General features: G+C 43.2%; 3 protein-coding genes and 1 long non-coding RNA gene across 5 annotated transcripts in view; 2 read left to right on the forward strand and 2 right to left on the reverse strand.

The window, feature by feature from the left end:
- Positions 1-9,206: 9,206 nt before the first annotated feature.
- LOC309715165 (LRRN4 C-terminal-like protein) lies at positions 9,207-12,217 on the reverse strand. Its single transcript, XM_082548032.1, has 2 exons — positions 11,878-12,217; positions 9,207-11,136 (listed from the first exon to the last, which is right to left on the reverse strand). The coding sequence occupies exon 2, from the start codon at positions 11,121-11,123 to the stop codon at positions 10,407-10,409; it is 717 nt and encodes a 238-aa protein (XP_082404158.1). The 5' UTR covers positions 11,124-11,136; positions 11,878-12,217; the 3' UTR covers positions 9,207-10,406.
- Positions 12,218-13,936: 1,719 nt separating this feature from the next.
- LOC309715161 lies at positions 13,937-15,968 on the reverse strand. The gene is made up of 2 exons (XR_014279158.1): positions 15,835-15,968; positions 13,937-13,985 (listed from the first exon to the last, which is right to left on the reverse strand). It is a non-coding gene; the product is annotated as an uncharacterized lncRNA (long non-coding RNA).
- Positions 15,969-16,088: 120 nt separating this feature from the next.
- On the forward strand, positions 16,089-21,125 carry LOC309715160 (uncharacterized protein). The gene is made up of 2 exons (XM_082548021.1): positions 16,089-17,223; positions 17,303-21,125. The coding sequence occupies exons 1-2, from the start codon at positions 16,515-16,517 to the stop codon at positions 18,253-18,255; spliced, it is 1,662 nt and encodes a 553-aa protein (XP_082404147.1). The 5' UTR covers positions 16,089-16,514; the 3' UTR covers positions 18,256-21,125.
- Positions 21,126-25,867: 4,742 nt separating this feature from the next.
- ltbp3 (latent transforming growth factor beta binding protein 3) overlaps positions 25,868-27,305 on the forward strand; it is a 39,571-nt gene continuing 38,133 nt past the window's right edge. For both annotated transcript variants that reach the window (XM_082548030.1, XM_082548031.1), the window contains exon 1: positions 25,868-26,574. In XM_082548030.1, the coding sequence (XP_082404156.1) occupies positions 26,337-26,574 (238 nt within the window). In that variant the 5' untranslated portion in view covers positions 25,868-26,336. The remainder of the gene's footprint in view (positions 26,575-27,305) is intronic.

Raw genomic sequence — 27,305 nt, forward strand, 5'->3', positions numbered from 1 at the left:
TGAAATGGTTTAGTTTTAGTTTCTAGTTTTTAAGCACGTTAGCAAGCTAATATTAGCAAGCTAATGTTAGCAAGCTAATGTTAGCAAGCTAATGTTAGCAAGCTATTTAGCTCATAATCCCTCAGGGCTCAAGAAAACCTCAAAGATTTTTATAGTATAGATGTTTAACCTTATTATGATGACCGTTTTATCCCAAAAAAATTTCTTTCACATAGCAGCTACACACTGAAAATATATTACTGCAAAAAATAAGGCACCACTTAAATTACACATAGGATCTCTATGAACAAAACATTCAAGTTGAAAATCTTTACAGCCTTTAAATTTGTGTAATTTATTGAGAACAAAATGACTTAATGGTCATAATGGAAAACCAAAATCATCAACGCTTTCATGGTTGGATTCAAAATTACACCAAAAATCAAGATCATTGATTTGTTATTGTTATTGAAATCACAGCCTGAACCAATCATAATGCCTGTATGCACTCTGACATTGTCTGGGATGAGGTTATGGATGGCATCCTGGAGGATATCCTGGACAGCTTTTTGGTGCAATTTAGCAGTGTCTCATGTATTACTACATAATGAAGTCTGGAGAACATGAGGACTAGCTGGTGGGCTCCAGGATCTGCCAAACATTCGCCTACCTAAAAGCAGCCAGGATAGTGTTGGCCGGTGTGTGAACCCAATTAGCCACCAATAATGTTTACATCCTGCTCTCACTGTGGAAAGACGTATGCTTCATTCTGCTATTATGACCAGGTGTAGTTTAGTGAAGGAGAAAGTAGTTCCTTCCTGAAAGTGCTCTTAGTAAGGTTTGTGTTGAAAACCAGGTCCTGATGTATTATTAGCTCTTAGAGCACAACAATGCAAGCACCATTTAGTTCCACTGTATTCAGGAGAAGGCAGGATTTTCTCCAGCCAATATCACCGCTCCATGGCCTGTGCAGTGATGCAATGAGCGATGATCCACATTAAACGTGTAATTCCTCTCGAATGGGTCGCGCTATTGTGTTTTTGCAAGCCGCAGTCAATATTGCATGATGCAGAGCTTTGTGTATTCTGAAGACTGAACATTTAGGTATTATTGGACAATGTGTCCTCGGTGCTAAACCAAAGAGAACTGGAGCAAAAAATTACAAGCGTTCACCCATCCTCCTCCTCCTCCTCCCCTCCGCTTCACTACCTGTGTTTCTCGGTGGATTTCTTCGCCACTGGAGGCATGTTCTCTTGATTCATGAAGCAGATAAAAGAAGAGCGAGTGGATTACGACCTGACTCTTGACACATGAACGCGGCACACATTTGTGGCTCCGTGTGTCTCCAGACGACGACGACTCCTCCTCATCTCATCCCAGTTAGAAAATGACCTAGATTCTCCAGGCTGCTGGATGTGTTTACATACACTGAGCGCTGATGACATTGTCAGTCAGAAAGCATCGCTCTCAGCTGCGAGGAGTGGGGCGCTTTTTACTGTAACCAAAGCGCCTATCCACCTCCCGTCATGATGAAATAGTGTGCAGAGCCACAGATCCCTGCTGTCCTCTGACTGCATGCATGATGGTGTTAATGGCTATTGATCCTTCTGACTGGCAGACAGCCAAGATATCTGGATGTTACGCCTGCTAGATATATTTATTTTTGCAGTTAACTGCAAGCTGCCTTCTGTTATTAGACTCCACAAAGGTTTTTTCTCTCCAAAAAAAAGAGATTTACATCTCTCTTCTCTCCCTCATCATGAATATTCACAAAAGGTCAAGTCCTTGTGCTCCTCCTGAGCTCTCTATCCCCCCTGACTGTGTCCTGAATAACATGTCCCTGATTCATCTCTTGTTCCAGAGCTTGTTCCTGCCCTGGCTGTATTTTTAATATAGCAGAGATGGGAGGGGTAGGCCTAATTGGGATTTGTTTTGTTCAACATCTGGCCATGTATCAGTCCTAGATTTCGCCTCAGTTGTATCTCACATGTAAAACATTGTATGTAGGGATCTGACTTGCATCTTTAAAAAAGCACATCGTTTCTCCCTCAGTTTGATCTTCTGTCCTTCGTCTAAAGGACAGGGCATGATGTGCCTCTCTGAACCACCTCACTGCATTTGTATTTAAAAGTCATATTTCTGTGCTGACATTTGTGAAGGTGCACTAGTGCTTGGGTTTCAGACTCGTCTGTGAAGACTGAGCTGTGGGAGAACATGCAAAAAGTCGACTGGAGACTTGATTGACAGGAAGCCTCTCCGAGGTGCCTCCCTGCTTTCAATCCATGCATGCTGGGGATATGCTCCAGTGCCCCCCTGACAACGGGCAGGAGAAAGTAGAGAATATGAAACTGGGAATTTTGTAGAGAACAGTGGAGTTTGCACACTTAGAGCTTTAAAGTGTAAAATTTGGCTACAAAAAAACTGTAATTAACCCTCTTTGGCATTTATCACACATTTGCCTCAGGTAAACTGCTTTAAAAGTCTCTTCCCTTTGACCAGCTGAAGAGAGCGTGGATCTAGAACAGTTCAACCGCTCTGGGAAAACTACTTGACCTCGCATGGGTTAAATACAGCTCCCGGTTAGCTTCCCTACAGGTTTTCTGCACCTGAGCTCCAAATGAAGCTTTTTACAAACTCAATTAAAACAAATTACTGGTCAAACATTCAAAGCATACCCGGCAATACAAAGCAATGTATCCTGACTGTAGCCAGAAACTGCGACAAGATAAGATTATTTAGGAAAGCAAGCCTTGGAAAAAAAAATCAGCTTGACTCATTCTAGTAATTTATTTTGACATTTGTAAAACACATGCTGTGGCATTTTGAAACATAGACACGGCAGATTTGAAGCTTGTAAAATATTTGAATTCTATAATTGTCATTTATCATGTATGCATTGTCATATTGGGGACCTGCAGTTAGGGTTAGGGGTTTTTGCAACATATTTTTCATAATAAAGGTCCAATGCATGAAGATTTTTTTTTTTTTTTAAACAGGATGAAAGTTCACTAGTGGAGGAAGAAGCACTCAGATCTTAAGAACGCGTAAAGGGAAATGTCGAGTCAAGTCACCTTTTTATAGAGCACATTTAAAAACAAGGGTTGGACAATATGTACTTTGTTGAAGCAGTGCCTGCACAAGAATTCACAGAATAGAAAGTGCAAATTTGTCTAGAGCAAAGAGGGAAATGCAAAATATAAGCCTGATGAAAAATGAGAAACACTAGCAAGTATTACAGTCAAAGTGTATTCTGTAGTAAAATGCTTCCACCAGGTGACTGGAGGTATTTGAGTAGAGACAGCTCGCTGAAATGTTCAAGAAAGCAGTTTGTGGTGCTTTGAGCTTTGTGGCGTGGGGTTTTATCCTGCTGGAAGCAGCCATCAGGAGATGGGTGGTCATAAAGGGACGGACATGGTCTGCAACACTACTCGGGTAGGCTGTGGTGCTTAAATGGTCCTCCACACTATTACACTCCCAGCAGTGTAAACTGTTGATACAAGCAGGATGCATCCATGCTTTCATGTTTTTTACACCAAATTCTGACCCTACCATGTGGCTGTAGCAGCATTCAGCAACAGCAAATCGAGGCTCATCACGGTTTTTGGACGACTCTCTGTAAACCCTGGAGATGTTTGCGTGGGAAAACTCCAGCAGAGCAGACGAGGACTTTCTGAAATACTCAGGCCTGCATGTCTGGCACCAACAATCATGCCACATTCAAAGTCACTTAAATCTCTCTTCTCCTCATTCCCATGCTCGGTTTGATCTTCAGACGTGAGTGTATACAGTTGTATGCTTTTTATCGAAGTTTGGTCCAATTAAATGGTGTTCTGTGAAAAGCACAGCGATACCTTTTGAAATGTGATGTATGTCAAAACTGTGCCCTTGTACATTACTTGACTAAATATACTTCATTTGGCAAACCGGACATGGTTATGAAGAAATGGTTATGATGAAAAGCCTGCGAGGTCACATGAAGGGTGGAGGAGCAGAGCAGGGGAGCATGTGTGACAGTGCCGATGCCAAAGTGATTGATAACCCTCCTCGCGAAGCTGAGCTCAGACTCAACCTCGTCAGCTCCTCCTGTATAATGCCAGGTTGCCATGGTTACCCTAGCTCTTCATACAAGAAAATAAGGGGAGTGGGGCGGGGATGTGTTGGGGGGGGGGCATTTTCTCCTCCTCCTCCACATCTTTTGACATGCTGTGGCGGAGCTTTCCTGGGGGGTTGAGAGTGGGGAGTGCTGACCTCCCTGTCAAACACTGAATTTACGAGAAAAAAATAAATAAAAAAATAAAAATGGTAGGAAAGCAGCAGTGATGGAAAGCTTCCTCTTCAAACACAAACTCTTCTCCTCGAACTCCCCCTGCGATGCACAAATGTGTCTGAGCTGATTACCACTGCAAACTCATTTTCATCCCTGTAAGAACAACTAATTTCCATTTCCAGCACATTATCACTGAGTGCATGCCAGAGGTGGCTTTAATGTCTGCAGTGCTCTTTGCAATAATGACCTCTAGTGGTTTCCAGTGAAGGCAAACGAGACTCGGGCTGAACCTGTTTGGAGAGATGTCTGGATGATGCAAAGGAAGTCCCACTCGTGCTCTTGCTCTTTGTTTTTTTTCCATTTGCAAAAAAGGGAAATATCATCATCTATGCATTTACCCCCCCCCCCCCCCTCCGTCATCATCCTGCCAGTGACATCAGGCTTACACTTGGAGACAAAAGGTAATCTTTTTATTTACAGGGTTGCAGTTGTAGCCAAGACAGACAGACACGGAAGTAAACAGGATGGGACGCCTGCAGGGGGAGATCAGTTGTCACAACCACCCACTTAGACCCGCTGATTCCTCTGATGAAGCCCCCCCCCCCCCATTTAAAAAGCTGCTTATACACTCGACTAAACTAAACCAGCTCATTTGGAAGAGGTTTTTGATTGACACCCTTTCATTTTCCCTTTTCATTTTCTTCATTGTACTCTCGTCAAAGTGCCTAAAAGACTAAAAGGGGAGGAGGACCAGTTCTGCATTTAAATCAAACCAGTATGTGTTCTGGCACCATTTCCAATAATGGGCACTGATGGATGTCTGACCTACTTTGAACATTTTATGCCCTGTAAAACCTGACCCCAGCGGACAGAGAAAGCAACCATTAGTGCCCCTGCTGGTGGATTACAACTACTGATATTAATAATAACATTTATACATACGTAGTGCTTTTTTTTTTCTTTTTTTTTCCCCCAGTGCCAAATGCAAATTAATTTTTCACAAATGTTAACTGCCTGGAAGTGAATGACAATTTTGAATGGGAACCTGTATAATGTTATGGGATGAATATAGTATTACAGCTTCCAATTATTTTCATTGCAGAAAAGCCTCTTAAAGCCTCACCTACGTGCTGCAGCACAATCAGCAGAAAGATCAAATCATGAATTGATCAGTCCTTATTCTCTGTGGTGCCGTCGCAATGCAAGAAGCAGAGAAATTACTGAAAGAAGAATCTGTTTTTTGCCAAAGCAGCTGCCAAATAAAAGGTCAAATCCGACTGGCAGTTATGATGTTCGGCCCCCTTTGTCCTGTTTTCTGCTACATTACTGAAGGTTAAGCTCAACTGCAGCAGCTCCTGTATCTGTCGTTTTCACGTCGTCGGTTTATTTGACGTGATATTCACCCTGACAGTTTTTGCGCAGTGGTGCGCGTCCCGTACGGTGATGAAAACAGCTGCTTGATGGATCGGGAAACGACATAGATGAGAGTGAAACTTGAAAACAGCACAAGTGATTATTCAGCTTTCATTTGACCTTTAAGGATCCTTCCTCCTCTAGTTTTGCAGGTGTTGTTTTGACTTGTGTGCTCACAGTGTTTGAGTGGAGGTGACTCGACCTCGAGGAATCTGTTTTATCTCATGTTGTTTCCAATCAGCACTGGGCCTAATGCAATGCCACTTGGTAGGCATGTTTCTAATTACAGGTATGCAACTTTGAGTCTTTGCCCATTCAAGCAGACAGGCCTCTTCTTTCTGACCATTTCTAGGCGATACATTTACTTCTCCAAGCCTAACGTCGGTTAAAAGTTAAATGAATGATGGATCCATGCTTCCACGTTATTTATGACAAATTCTGACTACCATCTGAATGACGCAGAAGAAATATAGACTCATCAGTGCAGACAAGCTTTTTCCAGTCTTGATGAGCCCCTGTTTTTTACAGGCGTGTCACCTGGTGTGGTCTTCTGCTTACTGTAAACCGTATCAGCTTTAATGTTGTGTCATGTCTTCAGAGATGCTCTCCTGCATGTCTCGGTTGTAATGACTCACTCTTCCCTTCCTATCAGCTCAGAGCAGTCTGGCCATTCTTCTCTGACCTCTGGCATCGACAACATGTTTCCCCCCCAAAGAACTGCCAGTCAAGGAATGTTGTCTCTCTTTGGGATCATTCTCTGTAAACCCCAGAGATGGTTTTATGGGAAAATCCAGTAGATGAGGAGTAGAAATATTCAGACCAGTCTGTTTGGCCATTACCCTCTCAGGCTCAAATTAAACTTTTTGTTGCTAATGCACAACCAAGTCCTGCAGTGGTACTTCTGAGTAAAGAAAAATCATAAAATATGTATGTGGGGTAATCAGGTTGTTAGTTTTTAACTGTTGCAAATCGGCAACGCCTGCCTTGAGAGGGTTAATCATGAGACATTCAAAGTTAAATCACCTTTCTTCCCCATTCTGAAGCTCAGTTTGAACTTCAGCAGGATGTCTTGACCATGACTTCATTCTTAAACGCATTAAGCTGCTGTCACATTTTTGTCTGATTAGATATTTGTGTTAACAAACAGTGAAGTGGCCGGTGAGTGTAAATTTTGTGTCATATCAGCACAAATCAAATGACTAAATCAAATCTGTCCCTGATGCAGAAATGGTCGTGGATACTGAATGACACTAATGGCAGTCCTGGATTACGACATTGTGTCTGCTCCACTGTGAGAAGCAACGGCTTGATTTGTGAGCTATTTCGCAACTCTGCGCTTCTAAACATTGCAATATCATTAGCAACATAACATAACATCAGACTTTTGGGTAAAATCCCAAACTTCATAAACCCCGACGTAAACGTGTTAAGCATCAGTTCACAGACCAAACAAACACTCGTTCTGTCTGCTGGTTACTAATGTGGTTACTAATGTGGTTACAGTAACAGAGGTGTCAGGTAGAGACGAAGCTTCTTGTTGACACAGTCAGTGAAGCTGATTCACTTCTTTATATCTTACCTCTTTACCAGAAAATGACTCACCGGATCACTGAATGAGATTTCTATGATTCAGCATGACTCTTCTAAAGTGAGTAGCATCTGTCAGCACATTCCAGTGCTCCTAACCTCACTCCAACATTTCCCTCCTGTTGCCAACAAAAAACAAAACAAAATACCAAGACACCATTGCATCTAAAAATTGAAGATTGAGAAGCAGCTCTGCAGCACGGAAAATGCACCTCACATCTGTTTTTCTTCCAGATAATCTTCCACTTTATTCAAGTAAAATCCAAAATCTGTTTGGAGAGGCGCTGCGTCTCTCTGTACGTGCTGTACAGAGCTTCAAAATGCGCTCTGCAAAACGCGGGAGAGTCATATATCAGGAGCCTCAAAATATTCACATTAGCAAATGATTAGCAGAGAACAGAACAGTCTGTGCATCATCTAGGTCCCAATTGAGCCTTTATGTAGTTAGTTATTAAGTCATTTCCTCAGAGCTGGAGATCATAAACGTTTATTGAAAAAACAAATTTCATGTAAATGCCTGATTGTAACACCACAGCTAAAGAATACTTCTTACAGAAAATAGCTCTGACTTGTTTTGGATCAGCTGCAGGTGTAAACGCAGGTATAAAAGCAAAATCTTGACTTTATTTTATTGTGTTTTAGGTTTTTTCTTCTTCTAATAGTTCACAGATTCAGCAGATCAGATGCTCAGTATTAAAATAAATTAAAATTAAGTATAAAAATGAATTTGCTTGGAAAAAACCCTCGAATTTTCAAAGTGAAGACTTCAAACCATGTAAATTCATTCTGATTGTTTAGATTTAGAATTTTGCAAATCTAATTCAAATATCATTTTTTATTAGTTGTTGAAACTTTACTCGCCTTTAATACGGATGTTTTATACTTCCATACAAGATCTTGGAAGTCTCTTGAAGAGGAAAAGACATAAAGTGTGACTTTATGTCTTTTATTGGCATTATAGATCTGTAGCCTTTTCATTTTAAACATCAAAGGACTCAGAAGCGTTTATACTTGACCACGGGGGGCTGTACACAACCTTATTTCATTTTCTTCTTCTTAGAACTTTACTGGATTCGGCACTCGTTCACGGGCTAAATTTTGATTTCATCAAAAATTCAAAAACATTTTCAGGGTTTGAAAAAGTAGTGTACTTTGAAATAAATTGAGCCGTGTGCATGTTGAAATAAGATACTAATGTATTTTTCATGTTCTTCTTCTGTTCTGCAGCCATCGCAGAAACGGTGTGAACTGTCTGTTACTGGTTTCAAAGTTTCTTGTGTTCTGCATTTGCTTTGAGCACAGAACGTCTCTTTCTATTTTAAACAGGCTGCTGCCAGCTCGTGTTTTTTTGGGTTTCATCTCAAAGCGGCCCATTCATGCAGATATTTCCCTCCCAGTCTGACAGTGACAGCAATGTGTGTCATAAAAGCAAACATCTTGAGGCCATTTGAGCCACTCAAACGAGCAGTCTGTTGTGTTTCCAAATTACAGATGTTAGATGACTTCGATGCTGCGCTCTGTGGTGTAAGTTGTGCAGTCAAGTTGGAATAAGAAAGACGCCACGCCAAGGGCTGTGGAACAACTCCATGGCAGCAGCCGGAGCAAAAGGGAATTATAACATTGCTGCTAGAAACGCAGATGGAGGCCTGAACATGAGATAAACTGAGGGGGGGGATTAAAATTTTGGACTTTCTTCTCATCATGGCAGAGAGAAAAAAAAAGCCTCAAGCTTCTCATCAGCCCGATGCGGCGTGACGGGAAGTCTCAGATGGGATGAGACAGCCCTCGCAAAATCCATATCCCTCTGAAAAAGCGATTGTGTGACAGCTGGAAAAAACATCATCGAACACTGGTGCTCGTCCAGGGCGCTGACATAACTTCCGTCAATAAGACAGATGGAAAAGCACACCCATCCTACCAAGTAAAAGATGATACAAAATGACACGTTTCGACACAGCGGTGGTGACTAAGGCGACGTTTTACTTAATTTTAATAGTCAGGCTCGAGCAAAAGTGGTCAATCAAACACATTTAACGTCCAGAGGCGAAAAAAGAACACAATTGTAATAAATACAGTTTAAGTCAGTTTCCAACAATCGATCCATTCACGCTTTAATTACTTCCATTACACGAGGAGCTCTCACAGAGAGTTTCAATGAAAAGATTTCATTACAGCTTGCTTTGATCAGAATCAGAATCAGAATACTTTATTCATCCCGAGGGAAATTAGGGGTTACAGCAGGCAGCACGCTAATGGCGCATGCGCACTCACAAAGGAACCTTCTGACCAACTTTACACAACATCACATTGGGGAGACATGTCAGAAAGGTAGGCTGATGTCTACAACAGTAAGTGACAGCATCTTTTTCCTTTCCTGGGGGAGCCTTCCTCAGCCCTCATAGAGCAGAGGAGGCGGTACAGCCCAGAGAGATCGCCATCCCATCACAGAGCTCAACAGCAAACAAACCCTAATTATATTATATAAAAAATTATAGTGCCATTTGAACCTTTGCTACCATCTCTTATGCCTTCTGCTGTACTCTTTCAAACAGAATTTGTGCTTGTTGTCATTTTACTTGTGCTTTATGCTATTAACACTTTAATACACGTCACTATTTTGTAAACACTACTCCAAGAAACCTCTAATTTGCACAGAAGATTAGGAAAGATACATTTCTGTCAAGTAATAAAGTCGTGGAGCACCATAGTGGCGCTTTTAAAACTTTTATCATGTAAGCTTCAAATATTTTTACCCCACTATTAGCAGTTACACACTGTGCTGCTCAGCTAAGCAAGTTGAAAGCAGGGACCACATGCTGGGATGTTTTCCTTGATGTTTGTCTTCAGGGTTTCATTTCTGGGAAAAAAAAATATAATTTGCAAGTAATGAATTCTGTGAGTAATTTTATGCATTTGTTGTGGATGTGGGACTTTCTCGCACCGAGGGGTTTTCAGGATGGAGGCATCAGGCGATGAGCATAACCAGTTGGATGTATTCATGTGAAATGAATACATCGCTGCTTCCTCTTGTTTTGAGAAAGCCTCGTGGTGCAGGAAACCTCAGATGTTATCGTGTTTTCATAGCTAACTGCAATAATGCAGAAGAGTCTCAGAGCACAGACTTCTCTCGACGAGTGTCCAGTCTTGCGGTGCTTCCTGTTCACCTCGTCTCAGCTGTGTTGTGCATGGAGATGGTGGCCTCCTGTTTCCTTTGCCTCTTGTGCCTCCACAGCAGGACGGCCAGCAAGAGGAGCAGCAGGAAGCCCAGGGCTCCCCCGATGAGCCCTGCTGTCAAAGGCAGGCTGTTATCTCTGGGATGGTACATCATACAAGATCCTTCGCTGGCTCCGGCATCATTCACGGCCACCACGCAAACTTCTGCTATGTTGCCAACTTCGCCCACTCCTCCGCTTCTCCGGTCCTCCTCAAACTTCTGCCTCTCCTGCCCTCCGACAGTCACAACATAGGTTGTGACGAATGAATAAGGTGTGCACCACTGAAGTACAACTTCGGACCCGTTCCAGGATACTGAGCTTAGTTTGGGCGCTTCTGGGGGCACATTATTTAAAGTGAACCCCGGACACAAGCAGTTAGAGGAGGCTGCAAGCTCAAAACAGGAGATCTGGCCTTCAAGACAGGGATCATAGTCACACTGCTTAAGGGTCCCTCTACTTGGAATCAACGTCTTGGATGATCTAGTGGTTGTATCGTCATATCGACTGTAATCCTCATCGTCAACAAGAGAATCCTTGTCTGAGTGTGCGTATGGGCCGTGAATTCCCATGGGATGCATCCCTTCTGAGCTCATAGGCAGGGGGCAGTAACCTCTGATGAAAAGCAGGCATATGATCCCGAGTGGGAAAGTAAGGTCCCTCATGGCAGCCGTTGTACTGGAAAACATAAAAAAGTAGAATTCCATCAGAATATTTTAGAATCTGTTTTTAAGCCCCTCGGGCTTCTAACTGTGTGTACATTTAGTAAGTCAGTTGCTTTGTCTCTTGTATGAAAGAGCCAGAATGAGAACATATTTCCCCCTGATTCTGTGTCTTTTGGAGATGATCTACCTGCAGAGGCAAAGGACCGTTTCGAATGAATCGACTGACTTGAATAAAGCGCTATTTTCAGTGGGAAAATAAATCGGTCAAAATCAAAACTTTTTCCCAGCCCACATAGCTTTCAAATAGGCAAAATGACAAAATGCCGACACCTAAGTAGCTGAAATTGAGTGCTCTGCAAAGTGCTTATAAATGATGTCTAGTGTTGTATATCAAACTGCAAGTAATAGTCCTCATTTGTTAAGACTTGGAGGTTCCACACTCCACTTTAGCATTCCACTGGCCTATTGCACAAGAGGGTTCAAATGCCTGCACGCCAGGAATCAGCGCAGGCTTGTCAGCTGTATCTAGTTACAGGAAAGCTGCTGCTTCTTGAGAATCCACACGAGCGTACCTGAAATATGCTGTGTGGTGAACTTGCATAGCAACCTAACAATGGGGCCATTCAAAAATCTCAGTGCGGTGAACGGAGTAGGAGCCCCCATTGAATACTAATCTACTTTATGCAAGCTGTTTTGGCAACTTGCAGCTTAACGCTACTCACTGAAACTGTGTAATAAAAAGATATCCATTTACCTGTTTCTCGGAGAAGTTTGAAAACGCTATCAGAACACCGATGAGCTTCTTTCTCCTCGCCTCTCTTCCAGTTGCTCTCTCCGGTGTGGTCTCTCCCTCTTTATATGTTTTCCTTCTGCCCAACAATCGCCTCCTTCTTTCTGTCCTCCCTTATTCCTTATGCTTTGGCTTCTGCACCAGCTCCACCTCCCTCTTTGCCAAATTGTTTAGTGATGTGTCTGTGAGTGAGCAGCTGTGCACGCCATTTAGTGGCGAAATACTATAGTCTGCTATTAGTTACATCACCACTGGTTAATTTGGTGACCACATTTTTGTTTTTGTCTCATTCTTTCACAACAAGCACATTATTCAGAGCATGTCTCATTTGTTAATGAAGGCTCGTTTCCCTTTTAGGGGAGAAGGGATTTACAGAGGACTGGAAAGCTCTAGCTTTGATTCATCTAAATGTTTTTCATCATTGGCATACACGTAGTGGCTACACGTAGACTGTGACTTCCATTGAAACAGCTCCAGAGTCAAATAGAGGAAACTGTTTAGCAGCTGTTCACCGAATTACTAATAAGGAAACAGACCGGACCTGTGCTGGGAATCATTTGTAACGTATGTACTTATTTCTCCTTGAAGAAAAAAATGAAAGCATAAAATAAATTGAGTAGAAAACGTGGTGGATGTCAAAAGCCAGTTGTATGAGATTATTTTTTGTTACCTGTTAAAAACTTCACGTGGCTTTAAACCCAACTGTTCTCTCATATCTCTGCCCTGCTTTTGAGCTAAAGTCACAGAAAAACACAAAGCACACCGTCCTGTACCTGAGGGATACCTACAGCTCAGATAAAGTCTGTTGAAAACTGATGCGCTGAATGAGTCACAATCCCGCTCAAATACCCAAATACATCGTTCCTGCCGTTATTCAGCAGACACCAGATGGATGAATTAAAAGTTTTATTTCCTATATCATTATCAGGTGCGGTATAAGTGTTTGTCGCTTCTCGCTTCTATCTGTGGATGTGTGAACATGTTTTTGGATATATAGGAGAGCGTGTGGGTGTGAAGGGGGCACGTGTATATATATATATCTGCATCCAGGATGCTTCTGAGTAATGCTCTGTTTATATTGTGCAGCGTGTGTTGTTATTATATCCGAGTTCAATACTGCGAAGCCTGCGTCAGTTTTCCTCCATACTTCATTTCACACACTGTAACAAATTTCTATGAAAATACAGGAAACTGTTCACTTATTGTATAATAAAGTACGTTAACTTTATGTTTTGGGGTTTGTTTTTTGTTTTACTTTGTTGGGCCCAGAAGCTCGTTAGTGTGTAAATGTTTACGTTCAAGTAATTAATAAATGGGTATAGTCTAAGTCATGGTTTGCATTTTCATTGCTGTGACTGTGCAGTCTGGCTTCCGGTGTTTGAGTGGGTCAAATCAGTGTTAAACAAAAAACTGACCTCTCTGGCTTGGACGGGGTTCATCACACCCAGACAACATTCATCTTCAGGGTGGTTGCACAGTCTTGACGCTGACTTTTTATTTCTGTGTAATACAAATACTGAATCATGTGACGGCATCACATCATGTGACTCAGTGTGATGGCAGCTAAAGAGCTGATAGTATTATACTGTTAAGTTATATCCTCTATAACAAAGTAAGGGGGATTTTATTCACAATAAGTCAATAAAACATTTAACTGTCTTTAGAATTTAATGAAAGCAGAGAGGGTGTGACAGGCAATATGACAAATGTAAAGTCCCTGAGTAAGAAACGTTTCCCCGAAGTGACACAAATCCCAGCAGATGGTAACTGTTAAATGGGTTGTTGCATAATCCTGAAATGGTCTACCCTTTTTTATTTGCCACAGATCACATCAGTTTTTCCTTTTAAAAAACACTGCCCGCGGCTGGGGATAGGTCTGCTTTCCTCATCAGAAATGACTCTATAAGGAATTGATTATTCTTATATATGAAACTAAAGCAGCACAAACAAATACTCCAAGGTCCTGTTATATCTGGAACAGATCTCCACAGGAGATCTTGGTATGGTTAATAATGGTGCTTGCCTTCTTTCCACATGTGGTCACGTAAACCATTTACAGTTTTTTCCACGGCCTACAGGAAAAGAAAACAGTAAGTGGAAATTGTCCCGATAGTTCACACAATCTTTGTGAACAACCAGTATTAATATAAAAAGGAACATATGCTGAAGTCCTGAGGGTGCTCGTGTCTGAGAGGAGTCGGTCCGATTGTAAAGCAACGTCCAGGTTCTTATCTGGCTCATTCATCAGCCTGTGTCTCTAAAAAAATTTTTTTAGAGGGAACACACAAAAAATCTTGATTACAGCAGATTTGTTCTGTGTGGGCCGTAACTGCAATGGGTGGATTTGACATTAATTAGTGTGCATGATGGATTGCACTGACATCTGCAAAACATAAAGTTCATGGTGCTTTTGGCCAGTTTCCTCAGATTTAGTGGACCTTTAGTGGTTCTGTGAAGCTTCGCCTGGAGCAGACTGCAGATGTTTTCTCCACAGGGTCAGCCTGACCAAGAGGTCGGTGACCTGGGCGTACTTCAGACTGTGAGCGCTACTTGTATCTATTATTTTTTTCTCCTCATCAAATGGCTGCTGTACTGCCAGGAATTGTGGAGCCAATTTCACCCTGAAACATGGGATTAAGGCTGTAAATCAGGATACACTTGTCCATTACACTTTAACAAACACTTTTCGCTCTAGTTGCTCCAGAAACCACCAGGCAGACTAAAAGTTTCATTAAATGGTAAATGGGCTGTATTTGTATAGCGCTTTACTGGTCCCTAAGGACCCCAAAGCGCTTTACACATCCAGTCATCCACACACAGGTGATGGCAAGCTACACTGTAGCCACAGCTGCCCTGGGGCGCACTGACAGAGGCTGCCGGACACTGGCGCCACTGGGCCCTCGTGACCACCACTAGTAGGCAACGGGTGAAGTGTCTTGCCCAAGGACACAACGACCGAGACTGTCCAAGCCGGGGCTCAAACTGGCAACCTTCGGAATACAAGGCGAAATCCCAACTCTTGAGCCACGATCGCCCCAAACAAGAAGACTCAAACTGTCACCCTCAGTTGAAAGGAAATATGTTCAGATGTTCCGGAAAGTCCCAGGCAGCTACCTAACTGGACAATCCAAATGCCTTCTGGTGAAAACTTTTATGGACAGAAGGCACAAAGACATTTGGCCACAATGACAGGTTAGGTATTGGATGCCTAAATGTGAGCACAATGTGTAGGACTACTACTACCTCCACATTATTTAACTTCACTTTAAATCAGCAGGACAATGACCCCAAACACACATTAAGAGAGGTTTTGAATGGATAAAGAAGCTAACATTGAACTTCTTGGATGGCCTTCCCAAAGTCAGGATTAAAAGCTAGGCTTAATAGTCTGGACCATACTAGGAAACCAAACCAATTTAAGTGAACTCTACCTATTTTAACAATAAGATTCTTCAAACATACAGCCAGAATTATCCCAGAAGCTTCTTCATGGTTACTGAAATGGTTGAGGTGCAACTTGCTAAGAGATATTTAACCAAATATTAGTGAGTGTGTGTGTGTGTGTGTGTGTGTGTGTGTGTGTATTCTGTATGTATACTTTTGAGGCTGTGTGGCTTAGAATCCAAAATAAAATGAAACTTGTGCCACCAGTACGTGTTTTTTTACAGTCATTACAGATGCTGTACATTCTTAACCAACCTGGAAAAAGAACGGTTAAAAGTATGGGCAGAACATTGTGCCATCAGAAACTGAATTTGAATAAGTTAAATTCGAATTTGAATTCCTCGGATTGAATCTAAATTGTAACTTGAATTCTTCAAATCCAGTTTCTGGTAGAACAAAGTTCTGCCCATAAAACTTTGCCAAAAGTGCTGACAAAACTGTGGCCAGTTGGGTGTTTAAAAAATTAGAAGAACTTACAGGGATTTTTTCTATTTCACTGAAGAACATATTTTAAAAAGTACTCCCCAAAACATGAATCTGATATTCATTTTTGTAGCTGTAGTTCAGGGTAGAAGTAGAAAACGAAAGAAAAAAATGTACGAACTGGGACGTGTCTAAACTCGAATGTTTTGTGAGATTAAAGCAAGATAAGTCACTAGGTGCGCAGAACCTCCTGCGAGTCCCTACCCTGGGTAAAACGAGCCCCCATATTCTGACGTCACAAACACGCGACGGGCCTGCGCTTACAGTCGCTGCAGACGGAGGCAGGAGATGGGTGAGTCGCTGTGCAGAGTGGACGTGTTTTGAACAATAACTCGTAGACTTTATTAGGACAGCTAAAGAGCGGCAGCACACCTCTCCATCGGGGCCGCAGCGTTAGCAGTGGTCCTCTGCCGTCTGGCCTTGTTACTCCTGCAGAGAGCGGGCCAGAGCCAGGCCCAGCGGAGAGTTACCTACATTGTTTTTGTCGGCAGCGCCAGTTAAACAGCTAATGAGGCGCATGTAGTCATTGACAGTCATTGCTCTCACACAGTAAAGCAACAAAACCCGCAGAGTTTCCCCTCTCTTGGTGCTCATATTTGTGAGCTGTTTTCAGGAGCACGGCGTGTAAACGTTAGCTGACTGAATACCAGCTAGCTAACTGCATTATAATAATAATGACTTCCAGGAGGACGGGCTATGCTGGAAGCATGGATTCCTCCTCTCCGTCAAACAGCGGCAGCAGCTCGCTCCACAGTGGGAACCGCAAACAAAGCGCTGTTAGCATCCCCGACAGGATTGAATCCTGTTACGATCGCAAAGCCGACAAGGGTGGATACGGAGGCTCGCAGGGCAGTGTGACTGTAACGTCGCTCAAATCGCGTCTCGCCCCGACCATCCAAACCGCCATGTCCGCAGCAGTGGACACTCTGCTCGGGGAAGTGGTGCTAGTGCTCAATGAGACTCAGCAGGAGTTGCTGCATAAGGAGCAGGAGAACGAAAGGCTCAAAGTGCGCCTGGAAGTGTCTGAGAGGGAGCTGAAGACCCTGCAGGAGTGCCTGTGCAGTGCTCAGAAGCTCATAGATCAGCTTCAGGTGTCCTACACGGGCCCTCAGTCAATCAGTCAGTCAGTGTTTGCCCCGTCGCTGTCTTCCATGGCTTCCATGACTTTGGACAGGGACCACCAGAACCCCAGAAACGTGAATGGAGCGGGTGTCGACTTGGGTCTTGGTGGCTCTGTGGATGAGTCACTTCATGGGTTTGAACCAAGAGATGAGTACAAAATGTGCCAGCTTTCAATCCAGCCAGATGGCTCTGTGACCAACCACGCTCTGGACTCCTTCACATCCAATGCATCTCATATGTGCTCCGATTCTGGCCGACCAGGTGAGTGTGGAGCTTTTGCAAAGATTGATGACTGTGTTCAAACATGGTAATGATGTACATGTTTTATTTTTGTCTATAGACGAGAGGCAGTCTCAGGGACCTGGTGGAGCGTCCAGATTTGAGATTAAAGAGGAGCAGGGACCAGCTTCAGGCTCCACTCAACCCAACAGGAAGGACAGCATAGCGACGGGGGACGGAGAACGGTCGTCACATAACGTGGGAGATCTTGGCTACGGTCAAGTTGGAGGAGAGGCAGGTTCCCAGCGATCTTTCCCTCACCCACTGCGTCACCAAAGACCCATGCGTGAATGCAGTAGTGCCTTGGGCGGACTTAATGGACAGAAACAGTTAGCTAGGACTCCTGGAGCAGGAAGAGGTGACAGCGCTTCATCGGGCGGAGCTGATGACTCTGCAGGACCATCAGCTCCTGACACGGCAGTGGTCGAGCCCCCCGGAGATCGGCCTCACCACTGCTTGGAGTGCGGAAAGACCTTCCGTCTGATCTCCAGCTTGAAGAAGCACATCCGCATCCACACAGGCGAGAAGCCATACCCGTGTGGAGTCTGCGGCCGTCGGTTCCGCGAGTCAGGGGCGCTTAAAACCCACCTGCGCATACACACGGGGGAGAAGCCGTACTCTTGCTCAGAGTGCGGAAATTGCTTCCGCCACCTGGATGGTCTGCGTAAACATCGGCGCACCCACACGGGGGAGAAGCCCTACGTGTGTGCCATCTGCGGGAAGCGGCTCAGTCGCCTGCAGCACCTGAAACACCACCAGCTGATCCACACCGGAGAGAGGCCGTGCTGCTGCCCTTTCTGCAACCGCACTTTCAAAGAGCCTGCGGCTCTGCGGAAACACATCCGCACGCACCGCGAGGAAGGCGGTCACATGGGAATCGGCACCAATGAAGACGCCGACCCAGACGCCATGGACGACATTAATAACCTCCATCCAGCAGCTCCGTCTCCGCAGATGAGGTTTGGGGAGTGGGGAGCTGAGGAGGATGACAGCTCAGTTGTAGACTGTGTCTAGGTGGAGGTTAAAGAGGTGCCTCGCTGTTGGTGTTTTTAAAAAAAGCACAGACTGATGTGTTTGTGTAGTTTGATGGACCACGAGGTCACCTTCACTCCGCAGTGTTAGGGTGATGAACCAGGCTACATATAACCAGAGCCTTGGAGCTTAGTTTGTCCAAGATATTAAAGTGTTACACTTTTAGATGTGAAGCTTAGTTTTAAATTACCACGGTACATTCTTCAGCAGCAGCTGTTCTTTCATACAGATGTTTATGGAGCAGTGCAGGTAGTGTACAGATTCCGGGAAGTTGCTGGATTGCAAACTTTCTGGCAATAATTTGGGAAATTTATTGCAGATGTGGGCACAAGCCAAAAAATGTAAAAAAAAAAAAAGAAAAAAAAAAAAAAGGAAGAATATTTAAAAAAAACTTCGGAGCTGGGCATGAATTTATAAAACACTCACAATAATGAAGGCATCCTTACTGTTACAGAAAAAGGATTTGGTAACAGCATATTTAGTTTGTAGGTTTTTATTTTGTTTTTTTAAAATCATAATAAATTGATCAGGTTTGGGCATTTATAATCACATCTATGAAACTGACCAATGTCTAATGTGGGCGAATTTCCCTCAGCTGAAGTACCAGATAAAGGCCTTTACACACCAAGCACATTGTGGAAAAATGTCACAAAAATCCGAATTTATTTTGGATGCGAATTTGTCATGTAACGTCAAATCGACATCAAGAAGAAGAAACAATGATTCTGATTTTCTCCAGTTCTCACAAGCTGGTTTAATCCAGGAGTTGAAGCTGTATCACGGCAGCTTTCGTACATTTAAGAACATTTAACACCTGAGGAGGCAGAGAAATCATTTCAGTGAGCAGATTGACCCGGAGCAGCGTCTAGTTGTGTGTCTGAGGTAAAATAATATTATTTTCTTGTTTCCATATAATTGTATGTTCAGCACCGGTGTGCGCTTTGAGCACACTTGTTGGAAAACGCAGTAATCTGATTGGTCAGCTCTGTTTATGCACATGCGAAAAATTAGAAAAAAATCATACCTGGTTGGTATGAACGGCTGCATTAAGAACAAGCGAGGCTGCACAAAATATTTGTGTGAATTTTACATGTTTAATGTATAAAGGCCTTAACACTCAACTTTCAAATTGCGTAAACTATGATGGCTTTATAGCCAAGGTAGTCCAAGATGGTCTCCTTTCATGGTATATTAATATCTTCCCACCTCTGCTCCTTTCATCTTTGATGCTCATGCTTTATTTAAAGCCAGATTTATATGCACAAGCTGTTTCAGTGGTCACGGATCACAATCGGCCCAGTCGACCAACTTTTATCCTGATTTCTTTTATGAAGGTGCTAGGGCTCATGTTCTTGGTAACATTGTTAGTAATATGCCTTCTGAGATACAGTCACCAGGAGGTTGAGCGGGCCATCCACTAATCAGAAAGTTGATGGTTTAATGTCCGGCTGCTCCAGTGTGCACGCCAAAGCATCCCTGGGCAAAAAAGCTCATCAGAGTTTGAATGTGAGTGAATGAAGCATCTGATTTCTTTCACTGACAACTTCAGTAAAACCCCGGGTAGATACTTTATTGCCCTCTATAGGTGGAAACGGTAACATTTTAATCTAAAATATGCTGCTTTAAAAAACGACAACAGTATGCTTGTTTTTATTACACCACTGCTGTCCCTGCTGTTTCATTTTTATAATGAAAGGCTGTAGCAATGCCATATAAAACACTAACAGACCAAAAGCTAAAGTGTAATTTCAGCTGTGTGTGTGTGTGTGTGTGTGTGTGTGTGTGTGTGTGTGTGTGTCGTGAGCCAAATTTCAGTCAGCCATCACCCCTCTCTCTCTCTCAGCCAGTTCTCCTCTCTTATCTCTTCCCGTCACTGTGCAGAGCCCTCATCGGTCCACAATTGTTATGTTATCAAACGGAAATTATCTGTGTCGAAGACATCCTGTTTTGAAGAAATCACTCAGTGCATTTATTTGTTTATCAAATCATACAGGACTAGTTGAAGGCAATTAGCTGGCATCTTTGTGCACCACATCAGGAGCTCAAACACTCTCCTATTCTCTCTTCTCGCTAAATAACGTCTCCCCGTGGACCTCAGTTTAGCATTCCATTTTTATTTTATTCTTTTTGTTTTGTTTTTTTCACGCTGCTACTGTATGTCTGGAAAGATTTTCTTTTTCTGGACTTGTATCATTGTTACTAGGCAGTCGCTAGCAGACAGACGTTGGTGCTTGCATGTGCATATCTGTTCCTCCGCTGGCAACAATGCCTCTCAGCTGTTTGTGTATATAAGAATGTAGTTAGAGCATTTTTATTCGGTTTAGTAAGGGTTGTGCTTAAGTTGTCGTGCAACAGTTTTGTTTTTTAAAGGAAACACACATTGTGCTGAAAGCAGCAGTATACTAACATACCATGTAAATGTATGTAACCCAGTTACACTTGTTCCTGATGCTACAGCGCACCAGGCGTTAACAGCAGAGCATTAATCTTCTCAGCCCTTTGAGCTAAACTGTGTGGTGTTATTTAACATGTGTACTACTATAACGACCTCCATGTAACTATTCTATGTACAAGTCATTTTAAAGTGACACTAAAAGTGTTAAATATTTGTCACTGTGTATACCAAGAAGGTAGTCTTTGCCCCAGATAAGCATATTTATTGTTTTTTGTATTACACATGGGTGGGTTTGAGGGGTGGGGGGGACCTTTGCATGTAGGCTTGAACAGAAATGGCATTATTCCCTAAGAAATCAGTGTTTAAATGTGAAATGAATTACTTTTTTATGCTTATTTGTTCACCCACTTCACATTCATACTGTACATGTTACTATATTAAAGGGCCTTGTTTATAATTGTTTTTTCTCTCTTTTGTTTTGTTTTTGGGGGTTTTTTTTAGGGGAAAAAGGGGAAAAAGTTGCTTTAAAGCCAAAACACACCCAGATAATTTATATCGTGTGTAGGTAGTAAATAATCTGTGAGCTCGATCAGCCGCCTAACTGCTCACTGAGCCATGTAAAGCTGCCATTTCATCTTGTTTCATTTTATTGTTTTGTTGTATTATGGCAGGAAAAACCGCATTAAGCCTGGGGGGAGAGTTTCCACACTGCCTGAAACGCTGCCAGAATAGATTGTGTAGGTGGTGTGGTCACACCCAGACACAGATCCCAAATAACACTTTGCTCTCCTTGCAGTGCTGAGTAATGACATCTGTGTTCAAAAACACCAAACTGCTGTTTAAGGTATAAGTTAGCCTTTGGTACGATTACAGAAACTTAACAGGTTAGATGGACCTGAAAAAAATGAGAATGCTTTCCTCCATAACATTGTTGGCTACACTATAAGACTTAAAACTCTTTTCTTTTTGTAATATTTGCCATAAAACAGATCAAGGTCCCTCCTGGTTATATCCCCTCCAGAGGAGGTCACGCTCATCAAGGTTCATAGCACATAAATGTGTTGATTCGTAAGCGTAAATTGGATACGTCTTGATATAATTAGCAGTCATAGCTCCCAGAACGCATTTGCATAAAATACTGCTAAAGACATGTTTGGGATTGTCAAAAATATTTGGGACGTCTCACGCAAACATTATCCATTCAAAGCTGGATGAGCCTTTAACACAGAGAAAGGATAGTTAATGCTGTGATACAGTTCCAATCAAAGAACTGTACTTTCTGGTATACACTCACCAGCTATTGTAAGTGCACCTGTTCAGCTGCTTGTTAATGCAAATGTCTAATCTGCCAATCACATGGCAGCAATTCAGTTAAATTAGACATGTAGACTTTGGTAACCTCAGTCTTTCACTGAACATGCTCCTGTGACTGACCAGTATGTTGTGGAGTGGGTGGGAGGTGTTATCCAACATTGTCTTTATCTTGGACAACATCCGCCTCTCCAACACCACCTTAAGGGAGTCCAGCTCCATCCCCACAACATTACTGGCCTTACGGATCAGTTTATTGAGTCTGTTGGCATCTTCGACCCTCAGCCTGCTTCTCCCCCCCCCCCCCCCCCCCCAACCCAGTATGCAAGGCCGTAGAGGATCACACTGGCCACAACAGACTCGTAGAAAATCCTGAGCATTGTCCGGCAGATGTTGAAGCACCTCAGTCGCCTCAAAAAATAGAGACGACTCTGGCCCTTCCTGTAAAGTGCTGTGGTGTCTTTAGCCCAGTCCAGTTTATTGTCAATGTGTATACCGAGGTATTTATAGTCCTCCACAATGTCAGCATTGACCCCCTGGATTGAAACAGGGGTCAAGTGTTTCCTGGTCTTCCTGAAGTCCACGATCAATTCCTTGGTCTTTGCCACGTTGAGCTGCAGATGATTCTGCTCACACCACGTGACAAAGGAGTCGACCACAGATAGGAAGGTAACAGTTACTTAAATAATCACTGGTCACAATCAGTGTGCAGAAGAGCATCTGAATACACAACACATAAAACCTTAAAGGAGATTTGTTACAGCAGCAGTAGCAGAAGACCACACTGGGTCAAAGAATGTGGGCTCCCCAAAATTGAATAATACAAGATTGGAAAAAAGGTTACCTACTGATGAGTGTTGATGGTAGTGGTTCAGCATCGATCCACCCTGCTGTGCATCAGTAGTTCGGGCTGCTGCTGGAAGTGTAATGGTGTGCGGGATATTTTCCTGGCACAATCTGGGCCTCTTATGACCAATGAGCATCATTTAAACAGCCACAGTGTACCCATCTTCTGATGGCTGTTACCAGCAGGATAACACATCATGTCACAAAGCTCAGATAATCTCAAACTGGTTACTTGAACATGACAGTGAGTTTGCTATACTCACAAAGCCTCCACAGCCACCAGATCTACACCTAACGGAGCACCTTTGGACCAGGAGATCCACATGCCGGATGTGCAGCCCAAAAATCTGCACCAACTGTGTTATGCTATCACGTCAATATGGACGAAATTCTCTGAGAAATGCTTCCAGCACCTTGTTGTATCTGTTTGGTCACAAATGAATAAAATGGACAAAGAGAAATTTCAACGTGCAGTAGATAAAAAAGTTACAGGATCACTAAACTTACTGCAATCTATTGTCTGGTGGAACAATAGCCAGTGTGATGAGTTTTATGGCAAGTGGTCTAAAAGCTAATCTCCCAGGACAAGTTTTTGCAGTGATTATTCCCTCAAAATGCACCATTGAGTTCAAGTTGTGCAGCTGTGGGTTTGTTTTAGACCAGTTTGGAAAAGAAACTACAAATTTTAACCTTGTAAAGGATAAACAGTCATAATCACTGACCGTTCTGGGGATAAAAGCACAAAATCCAGAGTACAAATTGTGTTGATACACAGTCTAATCTGCTCCTAAGAAAAACCGTATATAGTTCATGTAGTGTAAATCATGCCAATATGCTTCACAGGCTTGATCCAAAAAAAATAAGACTCTTTGTGCACGGCACCGAAACTAATTTCTTCTTACTGTTCTGTAGAGAAAACTCCACCTGGAGCCAACGTGCCCTTTGGACGTCTTTGTTTAAACCACTGGGCAAGTGATCCAGCAGAGGCTGCCATAGATCCATTAAGCTGTTGTCATTGCTCCTGAGTGTTCACTGAGATTCTCTCGTGGCCAAACCTGATAAAACTTCCAACGCCGCTGAGTGTAGTTCCTCGTGATCGCTTTAAAAATTTGGCATTGTCTGTGGAAATGGCTCTGATTGTTTCCATAGAGAAACACGAGCTGCTGTAGAAATAAAGACGCAGTCTAATATGTTAACTATCTCACTGCACTTTGTGTGTTGATTAACTTAGAGGCCCGGGACACATTGAGCAGAAGGGTTTATTATTGTTCGGGGCACTCTGCTCTAAGTAGTCTTTGCTTTAGTCGCTCACATTCTTCATCTTTTGGATGTTGCGTTGCTGCTTTTATCCAAGTAAAGGATTGAATTTCCATCTTCAGCTCTTTTTACACACAGATTGTGTAATAAGGTTGCTTATTTGTCCGTGCTGTCTGTTATTATTGTCTGCTTGTCAGAGAATATCACCAGGGTTTCAGTTTTCAGATGGGAAGTAATTATATTGTACTAACAATAAGGATGGGTTCTTGTCTGACCTGCAGTGTATTTTCATTCTGTGTGTGCGTGCATGTGTGCACGTGTGTGTGTCTTGGCAGTCGGTGACCTTATGATGGTGAGCAGCAGAGGCTCAGAGACATGTGAGAACGGCTCGTGAACTCTCTGTAGGCCCATGCAGTCATTTCCTCAGCGACTAAAAGTAAACACATTCACTTTTTTTGGAGAGGAAGTGACTCAGCTTGCTTTCTTCCCCTCCCTTTGTCTGTTTCTCACTTTCACCCATTGCTCACATGACCCCCAGACACTGACTAGCCCCCGTGCTGCACCTTCATATATTTTTTTTTTTACTTTTTGAAGTGTGATTAATCAGCACGCTCGTTCGTCCCAGGCGAGAGTCGCAGCTGAACTTATCATGCATTAAGTGTTTAGGCAGGTCTCAGCGCTGCAGACTGTGTGGTGTCACGTTGGCCGTCTGACTTTAATCTGTTTCAGTCGGCGTGGGCGGCTGCGAGATTGAGCGCTATTTATCTGCACACCGAGGGCAAGAATGGAAAACTGGAATTTGTTGCAGTTGTTGCAAAAACCTCAGCAGCTAATAGATGCTTTTATAACCCCAGACTGTAAAAGCATCTATTAGCTGCGGAGCCAACAAATTTAAATGCTGAAAGTAAGAAAGGTGTTTTCTGAAAAGTGTATGCTCAGTTTTGATTTGATGCCAGGTCGCATCACCTCTTCTATTAACAGCACTCTGTAAGCATTTGGAAACAGAGGAGACCCATTGCTGTCATTTTGAAAGTGGAAGGTTTTACCATCATAGATAGGCCAGGACTGTAGGTAGGCCAGCATTTAGACCAGGTGTCAAACCTAAGGCCTCATATCAGCCTGCCAAAGACTGTCATTTTACACTCCAGCCCACTGGACAGAAAACGCTGGCTAATTCTGGTCCCCGGGCCTTATGTTTCAAACCCCTGGTGAACTCTTCTTAAAAGACAATGCTGTTGGAATACACACACAATGGCTGTAAGCATGTATATAGCATTTATATGTCATTCAGCACCAGTGGTCCTTGGGATACTGGCTTTTCAGCTGTACCATGCTTCTGGACATCCTTACGGCTATTTAAATATCTGAGCTGTGAAATATAAAGAAGCTCATCACACAATACAAGAAATATTAGACTGCCTGTAAAATCTTGAAGAAATCCACATGACTGATATTTTTTAGCTTCAAGTGAAAAGCAAAATATTCAAATACAATGACTGATGTAGTGCAGTGACACACTGCGGCGTAATGACATGTTATGATCAGTGTATGCACACTGGCTGATATTTTTACAGACATAGAGAGGAACCTCGGAGAGGCCAGTGCATTTTCACGCACTAGAATCTCACGAACACAGAGTGAATTATTAGCCTGTGTCCATGTTTTGTTTTATTTTTTCTATTTGAGAGTGACACGCACAGCTGTGCAGCTGTGATTTGTCTGTGCGGGGGCAATAGAGCAGAGGAGGGCTGTTAGAGGAGAAATAACCAACAAGGAAACCACTTTCAGCTTTGCTCCTGCACCGCCTGGCTGGCCTCCGGCCAAGTTCTCCAGAGAGGGCTGGCTCACCCCTTCTCCTCCTCTCCTCCCTCTCTTCTTTCTCTTCCAAACCCACATACGCACTCCTCTCCAGCCCTCCAAAGCAACAGGCGAGAAGAAGGAAGAGCGACAAAAGCAAAAGAGCAACTCCTGCAACTTTTTGGAACGAGCGCAACTAGGAGAAGCTACCGAGGATGCCAAACGCGTCGGTTTTGCAGATGGATCACATGGGTACGCGAGGGAACTGATTTTATTTTTCCCAAAGAAGAAAACAGGAGGGAGGACACACGTTTTTGTTTTTTTTCCTCCACCGTATGAGACGTCAAAAGTTTCCCTCTGTGTTAACAAAGCAGGCGCCTTTGAGCTGGAGCTGAAACCCTCGGCTTGTGATTAAATGTCCCGGGGTCTCTGTGGAGGGCAGTGAAAGGATGCCAGGATGCCCTCTCTGATCTCCCATCTGCTTGTCATCTGGCTGAGCGTCCACAGGCTGGTGTGGTGCACGGAGCGCTCCTCCACACGCGAGCGCTTCAAGGTGGTCATCGCTCCTCTCATCTGCAAGCGGGTCTGCCTGAAGGGGCAGTGCCAGGATACCTGCGAGCAGGGCAACAACACCACGCTGATCGCGGAGAACGGGCAGGGGGCCGACACGCTCACCGGACCGGGCTTCAGGGTCGGTAAGTGACAGAGGCAGTTTCTTATGAGGGCTGGGGGCGATTAAATGTCTAGTGAGAGCCCTGTCCTGACCCCAGGCTTTTACGTTGTGGTTATCCCTGTTGTGCCAAAAAAGGATTTCCGGTAATTGCAAAAAGAAATGATCGCGATTATTTAAACGATTATAAATGCCTCCTTGGCCTTCAATCTGTCAAAAAATATGCCAAATACATCTAATATCATGACTGATGTCCTGCCATTTAAAGCCAGAAGGAACATTTCTGTCACAAGGCGAAGCTGGAGCTGGCAAAGTGACTTTTATATATTCTTTATTTATGCAGATAAAAAACAATCTTCATAAGGGATCTGGCCAACAGGACAGCAGAAACTGTAACAAATATAACATTACAATTTTATAGGCATACTTTAAGTTTCCCCAGCATCATGTTGCCCTCCATCTTTTTACCAAAATAAGTAAAGATATTAGACATAAGAAACAAGGAGAAACCATGGAAATCACTTTTTGGCACATCGCCCCTGTAGAGAGGTGAGGGAGGCCTGTTTGTTTGCTTAAAAGCTGACTTTCTTAATAGCTTATTATACCAATGTGGAGCTCCATAAAACACCTAAAACTGGCCCAACTGTGCTTCTCTATAAGAAAAGGTTATGCCTGAAAATCTGAAACACTTTTAGCTCATTTCAAGGTTAGTTGATAGCACGAGCGCGAGTTGAAGCAATAAAGTCCACCTAAAAA

This window comes from Aulonocara stuartgranti (genome assembly GCF_965226115.1).
Source record: "Aulonocara stuartgranti genome assembly, chromosome: 10".
Taxonomy (NCBI): Eukaryota; Metazoa; Chordata; class Actinopteri; order Cichliformes; family Cichlidae; genus Aulonocara; species Aulonocara stuartgranti.